Source organism: Candoia aspera, chromosome 8 (assembly GCF_035149785.1).
Source record: "Candoia aspera isolate rCanAsp1 chromosome 8, rCanAsp1.hap2, whole genome shotgun sequence".
NCBI classification, from domain to species: Eukaryota; Metazoa; Chordata; class Lepidosauria; order Squamata; family Boidae; genus Candoia; species Candoia aspera.
This window is the reverse complement of record NC_086160.1, coordinates 36,172,344-36,196,530: the sequence shown is the minus strand read 5'-3', so window position 1 is coordinate 36,196,530 and position 24,187 is coordinate 36,172,344. Positions and strand designations below refer to the sequence as shown.

Genomic DNA, 24,187 nt, shown 5'->3' with positions numbered 1-24,187 from the left:
ACATTTAAAATGCAGTGTAGCATCTCCCTTGAGTAGTAAAAGAAACAGAATGACCCAAAATCACTTGAAGATTGAAAACTAGTTAAACACCTAATTGTTTTCAAAAGGAAGCATTGTAACATCTGAAATGAGCCCTTTTAAACATGCCTTTACTAGTGTTGCCTTTTTGAGATTCAGTATTTCTCTCATATAATTTTTGCAATGAAAGAGGCTTACAGCTAGAATTACAGCTAATGGGAACAGCATGCAAGTGATGTTGAAAAGCATAATGTGTGTGCTCAACTAAAAAACATGATTTTGAATAGCTCTAGTGTTTTGTAGCTTTCTTCTTGATTATTGCTTACTCTAAATCTACTTCTTTAATTAAAGAAGTAGATTTAGAGTAAAGAGATCAGATAATTAATTAAAGAGATCAGATTCATTTATTCATTTCAGTTAAATAGTTTGATAGGTATTTAGCATCTATGTTGACTGCAGAAGAAGAAATTTTAGTGTAGTCAGTACAGAAACCGTCTACTGTGCTGAGTGGGATTTTTTTGCAGGATTTTAACCTTTATAGTCTCACTGAAATATCAGCTAAGCTGTCTAATTTTTAGAAATGAATGAATCTTACTATCTCTGTTAAGTTGGATATGTTCTTTCCAAACTTTTTTTAAAATGTCTTAAAGAACGCTTGTAAGGACTTTGTCTGGTTGCAAGGATTTCCTTGCTAGTTGTAAACAGTCTTTCCCCTCTCATTTCCTTTGGGCAGTTCTACGTAAGTGCTTTGCATCAGTTAATGATTAGTTCTGAGTATGATTCTTCTCGTGATACCATCTGTTTCTGAAGCTGGGTCAATTTATTTCAGACTCTACTCCAATTTAGTGAAATCATAACAATGGTTGGGGCATTTGGGACTGGAATTTCCATCGCTAAGTGACAGGTTGTAAAGCACGACGTCATGTGACCGTGCCACTTAGCAATAGAAATTCTGACAAATTCTGTTAAGCGAATCACCATGGGTTGTTAAGTGAAGTTGTCATGTGGTTGCAATGCTGCTCCCGCTGCCTCCCCCATTGACTTAGATTGTAGGAAATTGGCAAAGAGTTAGGGTTACAGGATAATCTTCATTCGCAAATGAAGATTATGTGACCGTGGGACACTGCAACATCATAATTGTGAGCCAGGCACCCGGATCGCGATCACATGACTGCAGGGATGCTGTGATCGCCGTAAGCATGAGAACTGGTCATAATTACCTCTTGTTCAGAGCCGTTGTAAGTTCAAACAGTCACTGAATGAGTGGTCGTTAAGCGAGGACCACCTGCGTTTTTGTTTACATTTTTATAATGATCTTTTCCTCATATAGCAGCCTCTTTTTTATAATGACCTTTCCCCCTTTGTAGCAGCCTTTCAGAATTTTTTTTTTTTCAAATCTAACAAATGCACACAAATTCATGGGAACTTAATTCTTGGAGCAGAGAAAATATTAGAGATTGGGATGGCATCAAATGGGGTACCATTAGAGACTCTGCTGTGGTACTATCATCAAAGAGTTCATTCTTTGAAATGTAATAAGCCTTTTTTGGTATCTGATTAATATCACTACTGATCCACTGAGGAAGACTTTTACTTCCCTCACTTATATACTATGTCTTCAGCATAGCTCAAAGGGAATTTTTGCCAAAATCTAGTTAAATAGTGCCTGTTTTCCTGTGGCACTGGTCAAATGGAGGACATCATTTACTGTGTCTTCTATTGTCCTAATTATGTTGAGATCAGGGATAAAACATTGATTATGGATAATCTTAATAAGTCTGATGCCGAACAATTTATTATCTTTTTGTTGGTTCTATTTGTTAGCAGTCAGGTCAGTACTTCTGCTCTGCTCTCTTTTAAACTAAGAAAAAAGTTCTTAATTATAGGATTGGTTGTAGTTAAACTAAATTTCTAAGCAGCCATTTTTATGTATGTTGCATTTATTATTTTATTTTTCTTTTGGGTGGATATCAGGGATTTTTGTTATGATATGGCATGTTAGCTCAGAAAATAGGATAATGATAGGATAGCAGTTTTGTACCTGTTGGTTAGTTGGGAGGGAAGGTACTGTAGGTGAGCACTGATTGGCTTGTGGTTATCTTTGTATTTTGAGACCAGCAAAATTGCAGTTCAGTTTCAAACTATCTTGTAAGATATTATGGGGTAGAACTGTTAACAGTATGAAAATGCTCTTCATACCCAGCAGCAGAATAAAATGGAGCTGGCTATCATGCCCAAAAGATTGGAAGGAGAGTTTTTTATTTTTATTTTTCTTGCAGACATTTATTTGACTTTCTTTCTAATTTGGTTTGTCTCCTTATCCTTTCTGTTTTGTTTTGTTTTAGGTACCAAAGGAAGAAACAAAGGGGAATTTACAAATCTTCAGGGAGTAGCTGCATCTACAAATGGAAAAATATTAATTGCAGATAGCAATAATCAATGTGTGCAGGTATGATTTTTGTTTTATTTCTCCATTCAAATTTTTTATGAAATGCACAAGACTCACCACATGTATTAAAGAAATGTATATCTGAAGTACCAAAATTCAGGAATCATAGTGGTTGATGCTATGGAATTAATAATTATAAATTTGAAATAGGAAGGAGTATTAGGTATGTTCGTTGCCTTGAGTTATTTATAAAAATAATAAAGGTGGGATAACAATAAAAAAATATAGCTCAGATTGGAGTTATGCATTAAATTCTGCTAATCCCAAGTGTAATTAGGCTAGTCCTGATGAATTTTGAAGCTCCCCAATTTTGAATTGTCATCTCCATTGTCACCAGAACTGCAGCAGGACTATTAAGCCTATCATTCATGATATTGGGCTTCTAAGCACTGAAGAAAGAGAACATGTTCCTTTTGATATTCAGTAACTGCCAGGAAGGGGAGACAAAGGGAAGGAGAAGAGTGAAATAATAAACAAATCTACCTCCTAAGTAAAAGCAATAGTTAATCTGGGACTCTTCAACCTCAAAGCTGCAGAAAGGAGGGACACTTTTTATTTTCCTTCAACATACAGAATTTGATAAAAAATAATAAAAAGTTATTGGCACATCCTAGTTTCTTTTTTAAAAAATCAGCATTTAGGGGCACTAGCATCCTTCAGTCTGTTTCTCTAAACATGAGCAGATGTTATCTCAAAAGAAGTTACAATACCTGTGAATTTTACCATTTTATCTCAAAAAATAGAAGGATTACAGCCAATTGTTCTTTTCACATTCTAGTTAATGGGAGACATGATTCTTCAGGTTTTGGAATGTTGCTTTAACCTTGGACCCAGAATCCGATTGGGTGGTTTTTCAAATCTTTCAGCCAATCAACACTCAAAGCTATTTTGTATGCAGTATTCATTTATATCCATGATTATCCTTTTTTCTAAATATCTTAGACTGCATAGATGGAGTTTCCAGGTAGTTTACCATCCAGGTATTAGCCAAAGGCATAAGTTATTCAGAACTTCAGAAAATGAGTGATTTTAGGCATATGTAGAATTACAATATATGTCTGCCGTTTTATAACTTGATTACAGTGAAAAATTTAACCATTAAGAGCACGCACAAATGTATTAAGAATCTCTGAATTCTTAAAAGGTGGTTGTGTGGGGTGTTGTTTCCCAATCGCTCCCCCCACCCCCCCATATTCAGCATGCAGTGATCATTAAATCTGCTGAGTCTTGGTTAGGTTGTTCTGGGGATCCTCCTCCTATTTGTGCCTTAAAAACAGTTATACTTCTACAGATCATAGGTTATTTCCAAGTCAGGTGATAGGTTGATGTTGTTTTGGCTGTCTAAGCAACAACATTTATAGCCTAAGCATCAAAACCATGGAACATATTCAGACACTCTGTAAATGCATAAGCTTCCTCTTCTCTTTTTTTTTTTCTTGAGGCAATTTCATGTTGTATATGGAATATTTTCCTGGTCCTAGATGGTGTGAGGAAGTAGATTTCATATGCATATTAAAAGCTTGTCAGTGTTGGCCATGTGTTTCAGCTGAATCATGAAAACAATTGTATTTTATATGAAAGTTTCTACTGCTTTTCTTTTTAAAAAAATAGATATTTTCCACTGATGGCCAGTTCAAGAATCGTTTTGGTGTACGGGGAAGATCTCCTGGTCAGTTACAGCGGCCTACTGGAGTAGCTGTGCATCCCTGTGGTGATATCATTATTGCAGATTATGATAACAAATGGGTTAGCATATTCTCCTCTGATGGAAAATTTAAGGTAGGTCAAAATGTAAAATACAAGGAAATTCATTTTCCTTTTTTTAAATTAATAGTTAATGGGCTGATGATAGCTGATGAAGGGATATGATTGGCAAAATGAGTATTCTTCCTGTATTGACTGAAGAGTCAGCAGTGAAGAGTGAAAATATGGTTGTTCATTGTGGGATTAAGGGGAGGTAAGAATCCGATAATTGTCAGGATCTGATAGCTGTTTTTTATTGTCCCTGGCATTAATTCACTTCAGAATCTTCCCCACATTTAAAGACAGTAAAAATAATAAATTCCAAAGGAATTTTGGACCTAAATATTTAATTTAGGGAGTTAACCCTAAATACATTGTGATTGACCACTGAGTAATGAATACATATGGTGCTATGAAGTCTTAGTTTGTCCTTCCCACCATTATGAAAATACTTTATTTGAATTGTAATCCTATACATGCTTAGTACAGAGATAGCAGTGCACACAAATTACTTCTGAATAAATGTGCTCAGTAGTACACAATTAAAGAGGTTTCCTTGATATTGCTGGCTCACGGAATACATAAAAGCCTCAACACAATGAAGGCTAATCCCTGGCAAATGGGTTAAGAAGACACAGTCTTTATATGGAGAGCCATTTTGTTAAATGCCAATATTCTCTTTTTCCTTGTGATGTGACAAGGTGAACTATATATAATGTATATGAAGGTGCCTCCCCCAATGCTTTCTAAATGTGGTTGGTTCTTCTGGGAATTCGAAGAGTTGCCATTCAAATATATCTGAAGGCATCAGATTAGAGAATACTGATACAGGCTGTATTCATATAACACTGAAGCCAGGATTTTGGTGTGCAGCATTTAGTGGTCTAATGGCAGATTCATAATTAGTGAGTTTCACATCATGTTAAACCAAAAACAAATGTGTGAACCATGTTTTAAAATACGTTAGAAAAGAAAAACATGATTAGAAGCCTCCTGAGTGAAGAATACTGTGTATATTCAGGATTAAGTCCCTCATTTTTACAAGATTTTAAAAAACCTCCACATGTATGAAATACTAGAATGAAAATAAGGAATGTTTACTATGAAGATATTAATATTGATTTGTTTGTATACTACTGAATTACCAGGTCAAATAGCTGTGTATTAAGAATTGAACAGGTAGTCCTTGACTTATAACCACAGTAGGTGTCCTAACAGCCAGGAACCACACTGAGACAAGGAATAAATCTCTAGTGCTTATTACTGCTACATTAGACAGAAAATCCTAACAAAACTGAAGAAGCGTGGGAAAAACCCATACAGATAAATCCCAAGAGTTAAGGCGGGTCTGATCTGTGTCTCTTTGAATGGCTGCTCAACTCCTCAGTACTACGCATGTGTTTTCCCCCCTGGATAGGGGCCCCCTTCTGCTCACCATCAGTACTCATGACATCAGGGACCACAAAATTTATCATTAAGCGGTACAGTCATTAAGTGAGCAATCACATGTCTGCTCCCGATTTTATGACCTTTTTTGCCATGGTCATTAAGCGAATCACCCATGGTCGTTAAGCACGATATGACGTGACTGCGACTTGTGACCTCCTGCCAGCTTCCTCACTAACTTTGCTTGTTGGAAGCCAGCTGGGAAGGTTGCAAGTGGTGCTCATGTGACTGCAGGATGCTGCAACTGTTGTAAATGTGACCCAGTTGCCAAGCACTTGGATCGCGATCACGTGATCTCGGGGACATTGCAATGGTCGTAACTTAAAGGACCAATAGTAAGTCGCTTTTGGCAGCACTGTCATAACTTCAAACACTTGCTAAACAAATGGTTGTTAAGCGAGGACTACCTGTATCAGGAAACAGCTGATTTCCTATAAAGACACACACTGCCTTTCTTAAGAATGAAGAGGTAAAACTAAACTTCACTTAGTAATAATATTAAATTAAAGCAGCATAAAAACAGTGTAAAAGTATATTTACTACAAAAAAAATTACAGTACACCAGTATGATTAATAGTTTAATATGCCCACAAAGAGTCTTAAAAAGAGAAAACTATTTTTGTACAATTTTGTACAACACACTGATCAAGTGTGAATGTTCGCAATTCCACCAGCTTGCTCCTCCAACCCAGTCCACTACAACTTAAAAGCAGCTGACGCATAAATAATTCATGGCTAATTTAATATTTGTTGCTCTAAACAAGGATAGGGTCATGATAGGTGAAGGAGAAATAAATTGGACAATTGTGCAAATTCATCATAAGCCATATCCAGAATCCTTTGTTTAAGAACTGCCATATCAATCTGTCTTACAGACACTGACCAGCCAAAAAAAAAATCCAAGATGAAAAATAATTTCAGTCCTTTGAGATAGTCCAGACAAGAAGCACAAACCATGAGTACTAACACTACTGTTATTTTAAGGTTACAATAACAGAATCTTGCAAGTCTGAAAGCATATTTGACTTTTACTTTCCAGAGAACTTGGGAAGGTCCCTTCTGAGATGCTTCTCATGCCCCTTTTCCTTCTGTGGGCTGATATACCTTTTGCATGATGGTTGTCTAGGCTACGGCTCTTCCTTCTGTTTCCCAAGGTCATTTCCACATATCCACATATCATTACACATAACAACATCTATGAAATTGAGTATTTGGCAAGTATATGAAATTAAAGCCTGATTATATGATAGTGTGGGAAGTTATAGATAATTATTAATTAAGAACTTCTTACATAATTTATTATACCACTATATAATCTGGCTTTATCATTTATGAGATAAAAAGAAAAGCTAAATAAGACTATCATCTGTTGCTCGAGCCTGCCAACAGTCACACAAAATGTTGCAACACTATACAATTCATTATAATCCTGATCAGATGAAGTCCATTGCTGAAATTTGAGAGTCTAACAAAAAGAGTCTTCATAGACAGGGCAACCCAGAATATAGACTTTGATATACTCTAGACTTTTGATACATTCTATAATAGGCTCTCCATCACTTATTCTAATTAAGATATTCAATATTGGAGAAGCTGCCCTTCAGATATTCTGATATCAACAACAAAGAGCTTTAAAAGTCAACATTGGAGTAGAAATCATTGGAAATCTAAGGAAGCTGTTATAGCAGAATTTTCTGTTCTTTATAGGTAGCTCTGGAGATTAATTCCCTGTCACATTCTGGGCCTGCTGAAGTTTCTATACTTTTTTCAAAGGCAGCCTCATTTGTACTTGCATACAAAATAAGTTTCTAAGGCATGTGTTTCTGTGACTAGATGCATTTCTGGAAAATAAATGTATCTCTTTCTTTGCTTCCCTAGACAAAAATTGGATCAGGAAAACTTATGGGGCCAAAGGGTGTTTCTGTGGATCGCAATGGACACATTATTGTAGTGGACAACAAAGCGTGCTGCGTGTTTATCTTCCAGCCAAATGGGAAAATAGTAACCCGGTTTGGAAGTCGAGGCAATGGAGATAAACAGTTTGCAGGTAGCAATTGTTGGTTAATAAATAATACTCTTTTATGTTCTACGTATGGTTCAGTGGTATTGAAACCCTGATAGAACAAAACTGAATGATTCATTACATTCTTAAAAATGTGCAATAAAACCAGAATATAAATACAAATGATAATAGATAATATAATACTTTGTGATACAATATGATCTGATATGCCTTAAATTAATCTTAAATTACAGTATGTGCAGAAGTCTATGATTTTTGGTTGGCTTTGCTTACCAGGCTAAAATGGATAAGTCTTCAGCCCTGCAAAAATCTTTCCAGGAGCAAAGGAGGTTGGAATGGGTAGTGCAGCACTGTTGGCCCTGCTTCTTGAAGGTCTCCTACATTTCCTTTAGCAACACCATATCTTCCCACTAAACATATTAATCCATTCAGATTACAGCAATATCAAATGAATGAATGAATTTCTCTGCTTTGGAGTAGGAAGGACCAGCTGGAGGGTTGCCAGATCAACTATCCTATGGCCATGGCTTTTCCAAATCCTTTTACTATGTCACTACTAACCAACATCGGTGTACCTTCTAACTGGGAACTAAAAAAGTGATTGGAACCTTCAGATTTGCATGGAAGTCTGCTTTATTGTTAAGTTCTCCAAAGGGTGACATCATATTCTGCTTGAATTGTTAAAGCCTGTTTCTGTGCTATAGTAAAATCAAATTTGATTTGATTTGGTTCCTATGTTAGTCTGCTCCTAGAATGGGTGGCATGAATTTAAAACATATAATAGTAGTCTTCCCTATCTGATGAGTTGTAACTGAATACTACAGATGTTTAGTAAGTATCCAAGAAATAAGTATCTTTTATCTCATTAGACTGTTGTATACGGAATACATGTTATTTTTATAACCTAAGTATTCAGTGTACAAGTTAATTTGAGATACATTCCAAAGTACAGTACTGTTTAATACTTGCATTTTCTGCTTAATACAGTCTTGTTGATCATGTTATAGTTAATGTTTAATCATTTGGGGAAATAACAGCAGAGTTCTGTGCCAGAATGCCGATTAGGTACCAGACACTAGTTGAAACATTTCAGGTAACTATCATTTTGCGTCCCAAATTTTATTTTATGTTCTGAAATGGTGGATATTTTTCAATGCATAATTATCTTTTAAGCTCTTCTTGCATGTTAAAAAAGTTTACTGGAAACATTATGCAAATGCCTTGTAAAGTCAAGCATAGAGTTATACAAGCAATTGCAAGATGAAATGACTAAGTAGTAGAGTTCATGTAATTTATTTTATTTTCATATACTGAAAATACTTCTTTCAAACTTACCACTTTTCTCTCACTCCACCCCTAAAAATTAGTTTTAAATTAGTTTAAATCTGAATAGAGTAAAAGTTACATTTAAATTACATTAGTAGTAGTAGTAGTAAAACATTTAGGGGATATTTATATTTATATTTATTTATTTTCTATCCAGTCTTTATTATTTTTATAAATAACTCAAGGTGGGGAACATACCTATTACTCCTTCCTCCTCCTATTTTCCCCACAACAACCACCCTGTGAGGTGAGTTGGGCCAAGAGAGAGTGACTGGCCTGAGGTCACCCAGCCGGCTTTCATGCCTAAGGTGGGACTAGAACTCACAGTCTCCTGGTTTCTAGCCCATTTTCACAAAAAGGGATTGAAGCTTTAAAATTAGAGGAGGAAAGTTGGTCTCTCCAAGCTCACGTTAAAAATCTGGAAGTGAGGGTGGCGTAGAAGTACAGTATACGATATGTTTTACATCCCTGATTTATTTATGCAGATCAGCAAGTGCAGATATTTGATTTTAATGTTGTTTATTTTTGCTGAAGTTTTGAGTGAAATGTACTGCTGGTATGGCTTAGCCCTAGAATTTTGATGTGGCAGTAAAACAATGCCCTGTTTTTGTCTCCAGAAAAATAGGTATATTTATTTGATGGGGGAAGGGAGGAAACAACTGTATTGGGAAAACATAATTTTTATTTTATTACGTGCTTTATGCAGAATAGGGATGCACAAGTGTATATCTTTCCTAGTTTCTCATGTAATTGAGTGGATCCTACCACTTCTGGGAACTTTTCACAATTATCTTGCTGCAGTTGGTCTATTGTGCTTCAGTGTTAAACATTATTCAACTTAACTTTGCCAAGATATGTACCTTTAAAACAAGATAAAAACTTCCATATAAAATATTAAATAGGAAGTCCCACACTTTCAGTTAACTAACATGGCTTGACAAATGGTGTAATATTAAATAGAAGAGGATTCTAATTTTCTTTCCAACTTCATTAGCACTTTGGGAAAGGGAAAGGAGCAACCTTACTCTAACTCTTGTTGTTTAGTGCCATTCCCTATGACAGTGGAAGAAACAATGTGATGCTGCCTTTAGTTATTAGATTTCAGAATCCCAGGAGTTTGGAAAAGAATTCCCATTCCTTTGTATGTTAATTGCTTAATATTTATTTATCAGATTTTGAGGCCACCCAACTCATGAACAACACTGCGTGGCTTACTATTAAAAAACCAAACATACAAAAAGAACACAACTGACCAGAATAAAACCAAAACAGAAGGGAGCTTTACAATCACCCTGCCCCCAATAATAAACAGGTTTTAATGATTTCCTAATAAGGATGGGAACCACACAAATCTTAGGGGGAGGTCATTCCAGAGGGCAGGTACTTCCACAGTTAGGGGCATTTCACAAGAACCCCACACACCCCTGCTGGACTGTACTGGATGGGCAGAGACAACTGGAGATAAGTGGTCCCTTGGATAGCCAGGCCCTATATCATGAAGGGCTTTAAAAGTGATAACCTTTAGCATACAGTATTAACATACGCTAAAAATTAAAAACATGACATCAAAAGAAGCCACTCAAACTGGTTTGAATACTGCAAGTAGCCATATACTCTTGAAGTATACTCACTTCTAAGTAGATATTTCCCATCATGATCTCATCTTTCTCTAGTCTACTGCTCTTTATTTACCTTCCTGTATTTATTACAGGCCCTCATTTTGCAGCTGTCAACCACAATAATGAAATTATTATTACTGATTTCCACAATCACTCTGTCAAGGTATGATGCTGCTAGTTCTTTGAATATTTTGTATTCATTTTATTTATAGTCCCAGATCAATAAAGAACTTTTTGTAAAAGAACCGTTAACAAGAGCAAAAACTAGTACTCCATTCTTAATTAAATTCACAGATTATGTTAAAATAATAACTACTGTAGTGTGTATTAAGTAACCAATTCTTTAACTATAATGATGAAGGGATGATGTCACTGATACTTTGCTTTTATGTTTCGTTAAGATAATATATTGTTTGTTTTAGTTCCAAGGAATACAATAAACATTTGTTATATTCATTTTGCACAATGATTGTGATATATTATTATACAATGATTTGAATGTTAGAGAGATTTGCTCAATTTAGATGACCAAGTGTCCAATTACCCTTGGACACTTAAACCATAATAGAGCTTCAGTATTTTTTTTTCTTTCCTTCTGTGTCCCTCTTTCCATTTTTCTGTTATAAGTCTGAGGACGCTTCTAAACAGAACAATGAAATATAGCACTTTAAATATAACAATAATGTAAGAAATACAAAAACCAATTCTATGAATTGCACTGTACACAATTCCCTTGCACTGTAAGGGAAGCCTACTATGGAACTCCATTAAGCTCTATAAAAGTTGGTTATGAAACTGTTATTTGAAATTAAATAACCACTGAAGAATGTAGACCATTTTTCATTGTCTTCCGAAATTAGGCAGGAAATAATTGTTTTTTGTTTGGATTAAAAGGAAGAAATTGAATTACAAGAGTGGACATTGAGCAGGTTGTTGGCATACTTTAGCAGCTGGAGAGCATTGCTGTTGACAACTGTATATTCTTAGAAGTAGCAATTATTCAGTTGTGCAGGATTTCCTAATTTGACAGGAATGGTTAGGTATATGGCCAGATTCCAAAACATGACAAAATAAAAAAGTTAATTAATCATTTGAAAAATCAGAATGTACTGCTGTTTTTGAAAAAAGTTGAAGGATGCTTCTAATTAAGTTGTTAGCTCTAATCGACAAGTTTCACACTTCCCTATGGCCTAGTTGAAACTAATATTGTCCTCCCCCTTCAACAGTCTTGGAATGAACAACATTTTAACCCTTTTGGCAACTTTTGAGCATACACACACACACACACACACACACACATATATATATATATTTGTGTGCCAATCATTTCCATGCTTTTTAGTTCCAGGAAATCTTTTCTGAATTTTGTATTATATATAAAAAGAAACTTAAAATAATCTGGGAGCAAAACTGACAAAAATTGACACTATAGTATGTTTCATTTAAATGTTATGGTCTTTAATATGTAATATCCAAAATAAAAGGTAATGGAAACTTGTAATACTTGTTTTTTCCAGAGGATCAGTAATTTTAGTGAATATTTGTCATGAGGCCAACTAACATTTTTTGCAAGGTTTGGCCGTTTTTTATTTTTACGAAGTAACTTTAATTTGAGAAATGTCCAAAACTGGATTGTGCTAGTACTCACAGTTTCCATGTTCCTGACCTCTGTTGCATGTGACATTGATGGGGACCAGGATAATTTCTAGTTATCCAACATAATTGGTCTTTACATTATAAGCTCCCTGGTAAGCTTTTCATCAGATCTCGAAAATACACTTTACAAACTACTGCTGTAAACCCATGAGCATCAATCTCCCTAAACATTCCTTTTTGGTTAATTATGGACAGAAATCCAAAATCTTATATAACACCACCAAGAAGTCTGTATGTTAACAGCTGTAGAATACTGCCATATTTTAGGAGAGTTGTTGAGAGTTGGGCAGCATACATTGTTTATTATTATTATTATTATTATTCCCATCATAATTTTAAAAAAATTGTTCTTGCAAAGTTACTATAGTTTTTTCCTCTACAAATAATTTGGTTTCTTAAGGGAAAGAAGTATCTTAAGCGTTCTGTTTAAATGCCATGCAGGTGTTTAACCAGGAAGGTGAATTCTTGCTGAAGTTCGGATCTAATGGAGAAGGAAATGGACAGTTCAATGCTCCGACAGGAGTAGCTGTAGATTCTAATGGGAATATTATTGTAGCAGATTGGGGAAATAGTCGAATACAGGTAAATCATACTTTCACTTAAGTCAGTAGGTTTAATATGATACGTGTTGCTTGAGAAGGGTGAGAATTCTTATCTAGTCTTTAGGGTGAATTCATATTGTCATGTCCTCCAGGAGTTCTCAGTGTAATGCAGTATGCCCATAAACACTTCCCTTAATGACTGCAAGGCTTTATTACCCTCCTGTGTTTTTTTTTAGTTTGTTTCTTTGTTCACTGGAATATGACCATGCAGTAAAATGAACAAATTTATTTATAATCTTTGTTACCAAGAGAGCCACTGAGGCCTATGAGGGTAATTGTGGTCTTTGTGCTGAAACATGCTCTGTGTGTTTATGTGTGTGTGAGTTAGTTATCCAATTTATATGGCCCCGATCTCAAATATATGACTCTGGGTGGCATACAAACAATGAAAAAATTTAAAACACCAAAACAATGTAACAGTATAAGAACCATATAACAAAATTCATAGCCAAGGTAGTCACATCCATCAATAACAATCAATACAGCCACTGCACAGGCTCTACCACACTCCTTAGTCCCCACACCCATTGGCAAAACCATATTTTCAGGGCCTTGCAAAAAGACAGCAGTGTCAAAGCCAATCTGATCTCCAAGGGGATAATATATGCACATTAGCTACAGTTTATAACATTATGGATTTCATTTTTTGACTTGACCATATTCTTTTAATCTAATTCACAGGTTTTTGATGGAAGTGGGTCCTTTTTATCCTATATAAATACATCTGCTGATCCACTTTATGGCCCTCAAGGTTTGGCTCTTACCTCAGACGGTCATGTTGTAGTTGCAGACTCTGGGAATCACTGCTTCAAAGTCTACAGATATTTACAGTAATGACTGGAGTTGGATCATGCTTAAGAAGTTACTAGCTGCTAAAGGCCAGTGTAGATAACCTTCTGCTTCTTAAATATTTCTTCTATTTCATAAATATTTCAAGTTTAAAACTGAAGGATCTCCAATACTTTCATTCTTTTATTTTATTCCAGACCTACCTTGTTTACGTAGGACTTGCATAGAATTTATATGCTCTGCACTGAACTTATCACAAGGATTAATAGATAAGACCTTATTTCCCCTTTCCTCCCCCCCAAGAAACCCTTACAAAGCCAGTGGAATACTAGAGATATAAACTGTGGCTTGTAGAGCAAGGCAGTGGGTTTAAAAGGATACTTGATTTAGAGGGATTTATTTAAGTGTGAATGGGAATAGTTGTTTAAATTTTCACATTTGAAAATTCTTACTATTAATAATTATTTAATCCAGCAGGACGTCTGGGAATCTTATAGATCACATTGTTATAGTTAGGTATTTCCCTTGTATAACATTATTCAGACTTAGTAACTTTAGTAAGCAGTTTCTTTTAGTTAAAAAAAAGATGTGAGTAACCCCATCTGTGCTAATTGGCAGACTGAACAACTTAATTTTTAGCATTATAAGAACAAACACAGATTTCCTGTGCTGTGTGGATTGATGTACATATTTAACAAATTTTCTACTGCCAATATATTGTTGAGATTTTCTTGAAACCTGAAACTTTACCATGGAAATGTACGATAATGTAACTGCTGATAGTTTGTAGAATCAAGTTCCAGTTAACATCAGCCTAATTCATTAGAAAATTTGGAGACAGTTATATCGCTTTAGCTAATTTCACAACTGACATTTATGCTTCATATATGTTCTTACAGTGGTTATGAAAGCAGTCTGTTTTATTCAATTGCTTGTTTTTGCACAGGAAAACAAGCCTTATGTGTATCCCATTGGAAGTCTTGTCTTGTATAACCAAAGGAAGTTGGGGTAGGTGACAGATTTTGCGGTGGAAGTCAAGTGTTACCAAAGCAGGTTTTTTTTTTTAATTTCAAAAATATTGTTGACTGTTGTAACAATATACATAAATGGAGGATATTGAAGAGACTTAATTAATGTGAGGCTATGTTGGGATTCCAAAAAGGCTCATAATTTTCTTTGTTAAATATGTGGATAATGTAAACATTTAAAAAAAAAGAATTATAACCATAGGCAATTTTGATGTACATATTTAGCAATTTTCCTAGTGCCCTTTCTTGAAATCTGAAATTTTACTTGTAAAGCAAGTAAAATTTTCTTCTGTTATGCCTGCTTCTTGGTACAAGTCTTGTGATTCCCAGTTAATCGGATTCACATCAGAGTGGAAAGTATGTTTCATTTTTATTTCCAACAACTTTAAGGGACTTAATTTTGAATAATGTTCAGACCAAGACCAAGAATAAAGCTGCAGTCAACAGCAAACAATGTGATACAATTTTTTTTACCACCAGCTTTATGCAAGCAAGTACTAGTCAGAGTACTGTCAACATCTGAAATAATCTTGTATTTCTTATTTCAATCATGGTGTCATCTAAATATTTCTCAGCTACAGTACTGGAATAGGTGGAGTCCAATATTTCATCTAAAATACTGAAATAATAGATTTAATTGGAAGAAAATAAAATTGTGTAGTTAATACTGGTGCTAGTTAATTACCTACGTTTTGAAATATAACTATTAAATAAAAAAAAGATTAAATATCACTCTTACCTAAAGTAATGATAAATATTGTTTTAATCCTTAACCAATAATTTTAAATAATGTTCTAAAATAATTATCTTAAAATGAATAATGCCAAGAATCTAATTTAAGAGTTCTTGTATAGACAAAGAAATATCTGCAGAGGCATTACAGACTAAATATTATTTGTTCTGGACACTGAACCAACTTGAAAGCCGTTTGAATTCTAGGGGGAACTGGATTTCCTGTTTATGATTTTATGCATATTTATATGAACAATAAGAAAAAATGTAATTGTTACTGAGTTTCTAATATGAAAGGAATTTACAAATTGTTCAAAATGTTATTGTTATAAACTTGACCAAGGCACATGGTCATACCAGTCTGGCTTAAAGTTTAAGATGCTAATGCTTTTGTAAAGATATTCATGTGATAAATACAAATATTTGCTTGAATTTTGAAAAAGGATACTGAGCCAAATCCTTCAGTGACCTAAATGGAAATGTTTCTAGTAAAAATCTGGGATAGTTAGATTCATTTTAATGAAACTTACTGTAGTTCCCAGTTCATTATATAAGGCAAAAGAATAGAAGCTAAATTGTCCTAAATTGATACATATATAGTATTTCCTGCATGCAGGCATGTCCATGCATTCCTTAAAATGCTTTCCTAAAATAATAGTTTCTCAGTTCTGATTAAAATTAGCAATGCTTAGTGATACTTGACTCAAATTTGAATTATTGCTTCCTTCCTTTGAAACTAAGCTATCATTTGTTAAGGGTGATGTGGCCTTCCCTGCCTTGATAAATTATTAATTTTTTTATTATGCATGTTATTATAAACTGATGCTGAACTAGAGATCTGTTGAATACCTGTTTGATCTTAGCTAAAAAGCCAGGAAGTGATGAGGCCTGTTGAATTGTAGATCCTTGCTAGAAGTTGAAAGTACAGAATCATTAGACAGCTATGAGGAATAAGGCTAGAATGAATCTGCTCTAACAGTGAGTGTTTGAAAAACGCCTAGTCAAAATTAAATTCTTTCTTGTTCATCTATTTTCCAAAGCTACTAAGGCTGTCCTCTGGCCAGTTAACCAATTAGAGATTACTATAAAACTTGCAGTATTGCAGAACTGCATATAAAAGAAACTGATTTGGATCTAGATAAACATTTACACGAATAGAAGTATTTGCTCTTCTATTTATTATGTGTAGGTTCAGCCCAAATCTGTGACTTTGCCAAACCGACAGTTACATTTTAAGGTATATCTGCACTGCAAATGGTAACTGAATTAACAGATTCTGGGAGGCTGGATTGTTTTAGTTTATATTTGCAGGACAGACATCCCTCTTGTATCAAGTGGTGCTTATAGCTGCAGTAATGAGCAAGGCATATGTGTTTATTCAAAGTAAAAGCTTGCTTGATACAAGTTTTTAAAAAATTGTTGATTCATTTTTGGATAAACTTGCAAAGTGTATATTGGAAGGTTTTTAACTGTAAAAAAGCTGTTAAAATTAGTTAAGTTTTTACATTGATTTAAAGTTTCAGCAATGTAATGAGAAAATGTTCTCCATTGTTGTTGACCTTTGTAAACATTACAGGGCTTTCAACTTTACAGCTACTTTTTCTTTGAGATAACTGAGGATCTAGCATTGCCATATGAAAAAAGTGCCCATTAAGTTATGCTTGTTCTGTGAAGAAATGATAGCAAAGAACAAAGTAATGCTATCCATTGAAAATGTTATTAAACTGTGAGCAGTGATTAAAAATATGTGTTTGGAAGAATGTATGAAAGATACTTTTTTTTCCTATAGTGTAGAATGATTCCTAATTGTTGGTAGCTTCTAATGAATGTACAACATATAAATGGATGTCTGTGCACAGCCTTAACATCAAAAGTTTGCTTTTTTTTTCTTTATGACATGGGAATGTTCCATAATATGCAGCATCCCAATGCTTGCAACTGAACTGTTTCACACATTGTATTCTTCAGGTTCTTGGAATGAATTAATTTTATTGTTGTTTTATACATTCCAGCTTTGTAAGTCAGTGTCATCCCTGTTTCATTTTTAGGTACAGAAAGTTATTAAGCCTCATGTTTTCTGAAAATAATACTGAAATATTGTAGGACTTCCTTTACTTCTTATGCTCCCTTATTAGTTTTAATAGATGTATAATCTCTGTCTAGTTAAGGCTGAGGATGAAAGCTGTTCATTGAAGAATGTCTGTATGTAGATTTAGCTTCATGTGTGCCATGGTATTTTTTATGCTTTATCCTACAAAGAGAGCTTAAAAAAAGCCTTTTACCTTATTTTGGAACAGTAATAAAAACAAAGTCAAATGTGTATCTTTATCATGCACAGCCCCCCAAATAAAAATGAATGAAAATTGTTTTGTGTTATTTTTTGGAATTGAAGATGGTTGGGTTGCTTCATTGTTCTCATGTACCTTTATTGCTCATTTATTTTTTTAACAGGGAAGATCTCAGGAAGTCTGCATACTGCACACAAAATAACTAAGTTTTTAATTATAAATTAGTGTTTCAGAGTGTATGGTATGTATGTAGTAATAACTCTATAAGTACATCCACGGTAGAGATTATTTTGCTTTCAGTCCAAGACAACTATGGACATCTTCTTGTCTTCCCCTTCTTTTCTTTTTTTCCTCTTTCTTGTCTTCTAATAGACGTTGAAAGGACAACTGAAGAAAGAACGGAAAAAGAAATTTAAAATAAAGTAGAAAACAGATTAATAAACTATATAAAATTTAACAATAGTTTTTTGATTAACATAAAATTAGAACTGCATATAAAAATGATCTTTATCAATTGGGTACTTCAAACCATTATTAAAATCAAGTCAATATTCATTAATTAACAAAAGGAGGCAGCATAATAAGAATCATCAATCAGAATAAACAACTGACAAGGCTATCTTCATATTAAAAAAAACAGACAATATGTAATATTTTAAAACCTTAAATAGAAACCCAAACTTTGAATATGGTACAAGTCCATATGCAGAATATTAATCCATAAATAGTTTCCGGGTTAAATTAAATCAGACTTGTTTTTCAAATATGAAGTTATTTTGACATTAATACATTACCACACTTCTATAGAAGGAATTATGTGTGATTTCCAGTAAGAGCTGTAAAGTACACTGGTAGCTATTAGCTACCTTGAAGCCAAATCTGTGTACTTCATAGGAATATAAAGTTTGGTGATGTTAGCAGAAAAACAGCTGGCAAGAAAAAGATTTCAACATTATTGATTCTATAGAATAGTTTTCCAGAATGTCCCCCTTCATCAGTGTGCACACGTTCAGTGTAATATTTGAAAAGGAATTAGTTAAAACATCTTTATTCTTTTACTAATAGAGATTGGCAGGTACGAAGTTTAAAGGATTAAATGGTGTTATATATTCTTTATTTCCCAATGAGTGGTAAAACAAGTATCCAGGTTTTTTAATTTATTTATAAACTTAAATATCAAAGAATGGAATCACAATTACTTTTGCATCTGGTAACACTACTACTAATCCTACCACAATTCCCCACCCATTCTACTATTGTGCAATGAACTTCTGCTTCTAGTATGGGCTATATCTAATGCTGACTAAACCCCAGTCCTCCAAAGCCGATCTGGAGACTATGCATGGGGAACTGCAGAGGAAAGAAAATACTTTTAGCAAGATTTCTGTTCTACTACCAGATTACCAGCCTTGGTCACAACCCAGTCAACCTTATTTTATCCCATTCCATAAAGTTTATGTTTAAATATTAAACTACAGTTTAAATATTAAACTACAATTTAAGTCACTGGTCACTTGTTTGAGATGGGCAGCTATATGACACATCCGGTGGGGACAATGGAGGCTTGAGCTGGTTTTTTCTGTTATGTGTGGATGGACCTGTCAGACTGGCTTTTTTTCTTGGGCTCAGACAGGCTTCCTTGGAGCCCAGAAGTTTTCTCCAGATTAAGGAGAACCCCAGGAATCACCCCATGTGTTTTTCAGACGGCTGGTTTCAACCAGAAGACCGCAAAATGGCATTTCACAATCGACTGGTAAGCGATCAGCTGGGAGATGGGGCAGTCATCTCCATTTTCCCAAGCAGCTCTGAAGCCAAAACGGACCTTAAAGTTGCCCACCCCATTTCACTAGCGCTAAGTTTGTTTTGTTTGAATTTTACCAAAGAGAGCCTTTCTACAAGAAATGCGAACTCTTGGTGAATCTCATTAATTTTGAAAATGATTAACTTGGTAATTTGGCTTTTTATATATAATTTGTTAAATTAAGATTTAAAGAATTTTGTTTATTGCTTTTTTTTATTAAAGTGATTTTTGAGGAATATAAAACTTTCTCTTCTTCGTTGAATATGTGGATTGGAGTTCTGATCTATTTGCTTTGACTTTCCCATGGAATGCTGTTTGTTATTACTTTTTATTTTCCTGATTGGCCACATGGGAGATAGAAAGGCTGGAGAGTGTTCAGTTACAGCATTAATTACTTTACCTTCCTGAGGCACTAGAGGGCATCATAATCTATCTTACTGTTAAGAAATATGGAGGAAATTAATTTGATATTCAAAGATCTCTACAATGCTGTTATTCAAGTCTTAGAGCATTTCTCAGAATTTTGTGGAGTCCAAATTGTCACAAGAATCGAGAGAAACTGGTAAGGCTGAAAACTACCCTAAGAGTAGAGTGGTTTCTCCAAAGAAAAAGATGAGAATTGTTGACTTACATTTAAATAGTCAAAGGAAGTTGAAAGTTGAAGGTAAGACAGTGTTGCTGCCACACCATGATCAAGAAAGAGAATTAAACTCTAGAGGCTGGAAGATTTTGGAGAACATTTGGGCTTTTTAAAGCAAATTGTAGAATTTGAAATTGACAAGAAAGCTCTGTACATAATTCTGAGACATGTAAATGCCTTGGTTTACTTTGAAGTGGGGTAATTGTCTAAATGTGTTTATCAAGATGGTTTCTTAAAGGTTTGGATAAATGGTTATGCTGTTTCTTACATTTTTGGTAAATGCTTAGGTTATTGTTTAAATGTGATTATCAGGATGTTTTTTTAAGGGTTTAGATAACATGTTTCTGCTGTTTGGATAATTTTTATATTTTTGGTTAATGTTAGTTTAGTTGGCAGCTGGGAGCAAATTATAGTGAAGAAGGGTAGTGTTTGTTACTATATTAGGTTCCAAATTATGTTTGAAGGGTTTTATATGTTTTTCTTTAATTGGGAGGGTAATTTTGTTTTAGGAGGGAATGTAATAATGAGAATTTAAATGTTTTATAGAAATAATGTTTACTATGATGTGTAGTAGTTTGTTTTGTGTTTTTTTACATCTTTTTTAGTTCTGTTTCTTTTTCTTTGTAGGCTTCTTTGTTTCAATCTTTTTAGTTTGTATGTATATTTTGAAAATGCTTTAATAAAGTTTTCTAAAAAAAATGGGCGGCAACACAAATTGAAATAAATAAATAAATAACCTTTATTTTCCAGCAGATACTCACCCAATCCTCGTATACTGTATCATCTTATATACAGATTGATGGTTTAGTAAAATATTCTTAGATTAGTTCCAATTGAGAACTTATGAACTGTTAGAGGTAGCTTGCTAAAGAATGTTTACCCAGTGACCAATAATTAAAACTCTTCATACACAGTAACAATGGAGTTGTTTGTGATTCATGGCTTTGCTTAGATCATTCATTGTGCAGTATTGATTAATGACTGACCCATCTGTAAAAAATGTAAATCACATTGCTTAATGACAGTTCTCGGCAATGAGGGTAACTGCTGTAGAATTTTATTTATTTATATAATATATATGGTCGCCCATCTTTCAGCAGTGGCTGTGAGCAGTGTACAAAAATTAAAATCCAACAATTAATAACCCATGATGTGTCTTCCAGTCATAAAAACATATGAACAGGGCTAGGCTAACCTCCTGGCCCAGATGCCTGGGGAAACATCCAAGTCTTCAGAACCTTATGAAAGACCGATAAGCTTGGGGCCATTTGGGTCAAGCAGTACAATGGGAGAAAGGCAGTCTCACAAATAGCCTGACCCTATGCCATGCCCTCTGGCCCTCTGTAATTAATACAGAGTAATGTCCAATCCAAATACTACGGATAAAAATGCTTGTAATTTTTATCCATAATATTGTAATTTTATTTTTTAATGCAGTAAGTGGAATAAGCAGAATTGAATTCAGTCCTTGTTTGTTATTCAAGCAATCTTTTTAAAAAAATATTCTGAAAATAATTCAGTATGGAAGTCTGATCTCTGCAGTAGAAGCATTGCCCTGCAGACATTTGTACCCAGTTAGATTGCAGAGAAAATAGTTAAACTATTATTGATATCAGCCCTACAAGGTAGACCAGATTAAGAAACAGAGATCTCCTAGGCCTGAAACTATTTTTATTAGATTCATTATAGTAACGGAATCTTGCAAGTCTGAACGTGCTTCCCCTTCTCCCTGTTTTATCTTAATGTGGGAGCAGTTGGGACACCTGCCTTAGGCGTTTTTGTAACTCTCCATCTTTGTATGGGTTTAAGCCACGTTTATCTGTTTGTTGCCTTGGTAACAGATCTTCCCTCTCTCTGTCAAGGCAATCCTTTCTACAATTGATGAAAGGCAAATCAGTGCATGAACAGGGTCAAAAAAACATTCCCTTTAACATAAATATCTGCATAAGCTCAAGTTACTGATGTGAGATACAGATATGTGACACAGGTCTTATGTGGATCTTCCCAGTTTCATAGAACATATATGATTTTTCATTGCTCCTGTGTATTTTAAAAGATCTATGTCATAAGCCAACTTTTCCAAATAAGATAACTACCAGACACGATAAACTGCAACTGAGAGTTTGGAGAAATCTGCAATATCCAGTTGGTCTTCATTGAGAACAAGAGTTCAAGTGGACACTTAGATTAGAGAAAGCATAGTTCAAAAGAAAAGTTTTTAAAAAAGCTTTAGCTGTGTTTGTTATTTATCTCCAAGTGAGAGAAAGGCACAAGTATAGTATAGAGAAGACTCATCTGAATAAGTGTTGGTTATCATGGCTTCACAGAACAGGCAGAAGACACTTGGGCCCCTATGGGTCAAAGAAACGCGAGAACCGTATCCGTCTTGGTGGGTGATTCCATATGTACACCTAATAGGATTTTGCTAGAGGTGTGTTGTCTTCCAGATGTCTGTATTCAGGATGTAGTCAGTAGCCTGCTGATATTCTTCAAACACATCAATTATTTCATTCTTGATTCATGTGGAACAAATGACACTGCCAGAAGAAACAATGAATGAATATCTAGAAATATACTGCCAAAAAGTGAAACCAACAATACAGAGGCAAAAGAAATATGAGAATAGATAAGACCCTTAGAGATTGGCAGGAAACTACAATCCCTAGTAATCACTAGGGATACTCCTTGCAATCTCAATATATTTCTACACCAATATGCAGAATATGGGAAATAGGGAGAATTTGAAAAGTTATACAGGATTAAGTAAAAGTTCTTCAAAAGGAAAAGACTCCATAGAAAAGGAAGGGGGGGTGCTGCAACTAAAGAAAGTATATGCCTGCATATAAATAATTGAATCAGCATGGATCCCACTGACAGTATCTGTGTAAAAATAAAAGGAGAAAGAATCAAAATTGATATTGTGGGAATTTATTATAGACAACCTAGATATTCAAAAGTTACTGGTGAGTCCTTTCTGTGTCAGACTGCCAAATTTTCAAAGACATGCAATAGTAAAAAGAGATTTTAACTACTCTATCGCCTTCTGGAAATTTTAATTTGCCTGGAATTAGAGTCCAAAAAATTCTTGTCTTGCTTTTGTTTGTCAGAAAGTGAAAGATTCTACTGAATCTTTATCTCAATAATAGCTAATCTTTACCAACAGGGAGGAATTGGTTGAAGAAGTGAAGAGATGATTGGAACTGTGGAGAAAAGGTAATCATGTTATCTTTGACTTCATGACATCAAGGGGAGTACAAATTAAGAGTCAGATTTGTATACTGGGTTTCAAAAGAACAGATTTTGATGCATTTTGAGGGAATGTAGAGTGGATTCAGTGGCTAGAAATCCAGAGGGGGAGACATGCATGAAGGATGGGAAACATCCTTTGGGATGGGAATTGCAAACCCAATTCCTACGAGGAGAAGAGAAAAGGTAGATATTTAAAGAGATGAAGAATACACACAGCTTTTCTAAAATGCTGAAAAGAAAATGGGATGTATATAGGAAATGGAAGTAGGAGTGTATAACCAAAGGAAAAAAAAATGTGTGTTGTCAGAAAGACAAACACAGAATGAGCTCAAACATGTCAGTAGTGTCCCAAAACACCAGAATGTATGTCATGGATTCATTAGGAACAAAAGGGCAAAATCAAGTTCTGTTGCAAGAAGAAAGTGGATTGGTAATGGGTGACAGTGACAAGGAAGAATGTCTAAACATGTACTTACATCTGTCCTCAGAGGGAAATGAAACCCTGGCTAGCCATCATTGTGCCCCAAATGACTAAAGAATACATTTGTGAACATTTGGATGCAATGCCATAATTAACAAGAGCCAGCATGGATTTGTCACAAACCCTATTGCCTAGAAACCATGTATCGTATCATATATATAACTTATCTCCTTTTTTAACAAATTGGGAGAATGCTATAGACACAGCATACCTTGATCTTAGCAAAGCATTTGTCGAAGTCTCATATTAATAAAATGGTAAAATATGAAGTAAATGATAGAACTGTTAGATGGATTC

General features: G+C 34.5%; 1 protein-coding gene across 5 annotated transcripts in view; it reads left to right on the top strand.

The window, feature by feature from the left end:
* TRIM2 (tripartite motif containing 2) overlaps positions 1 to 17,794 on the top strand; it is a 77,211-nt gene extending 59,417 nt beyond the window's left edge. For all 5 annotated transcript variants that reach the window (XM_063309613.1, XM_063309614.1, XM_063309612.1 and 2 more), the window contains 6 exons: positions 2,364 to 2,467; positions 4,079 to 4,246; positions 7,535 to 7,703; positions 10,717 to 10,787; positions 12,722 to 12,862; positions 13,564 to 17,794. In XM_063309613.1, coding sequence (XP_063165683.1) covers positions 2,364 to 2,467; positions 4,079 to 4,246; positions 7,535 to 7,703; positions 10,717 to 10,787; positions 12,722 to 12,862; positions 13,564 to 13,716 — 806 coding nt within the window. In that variant the 3' untranslated portion in view covers positions 13,717 to 17,794. The remainder of the gene's footprint in view (positions 1 to 2,363; positions 2,468 to 4,078; positions 4,247 to 7,534; positions 7,704 to 10,716; positions 10,788 to 12,721; positions 12,863 to 13,563) is intronic.
* Positions 17,795 to 24,187: the final 6,393 nt, after the last annotated feature.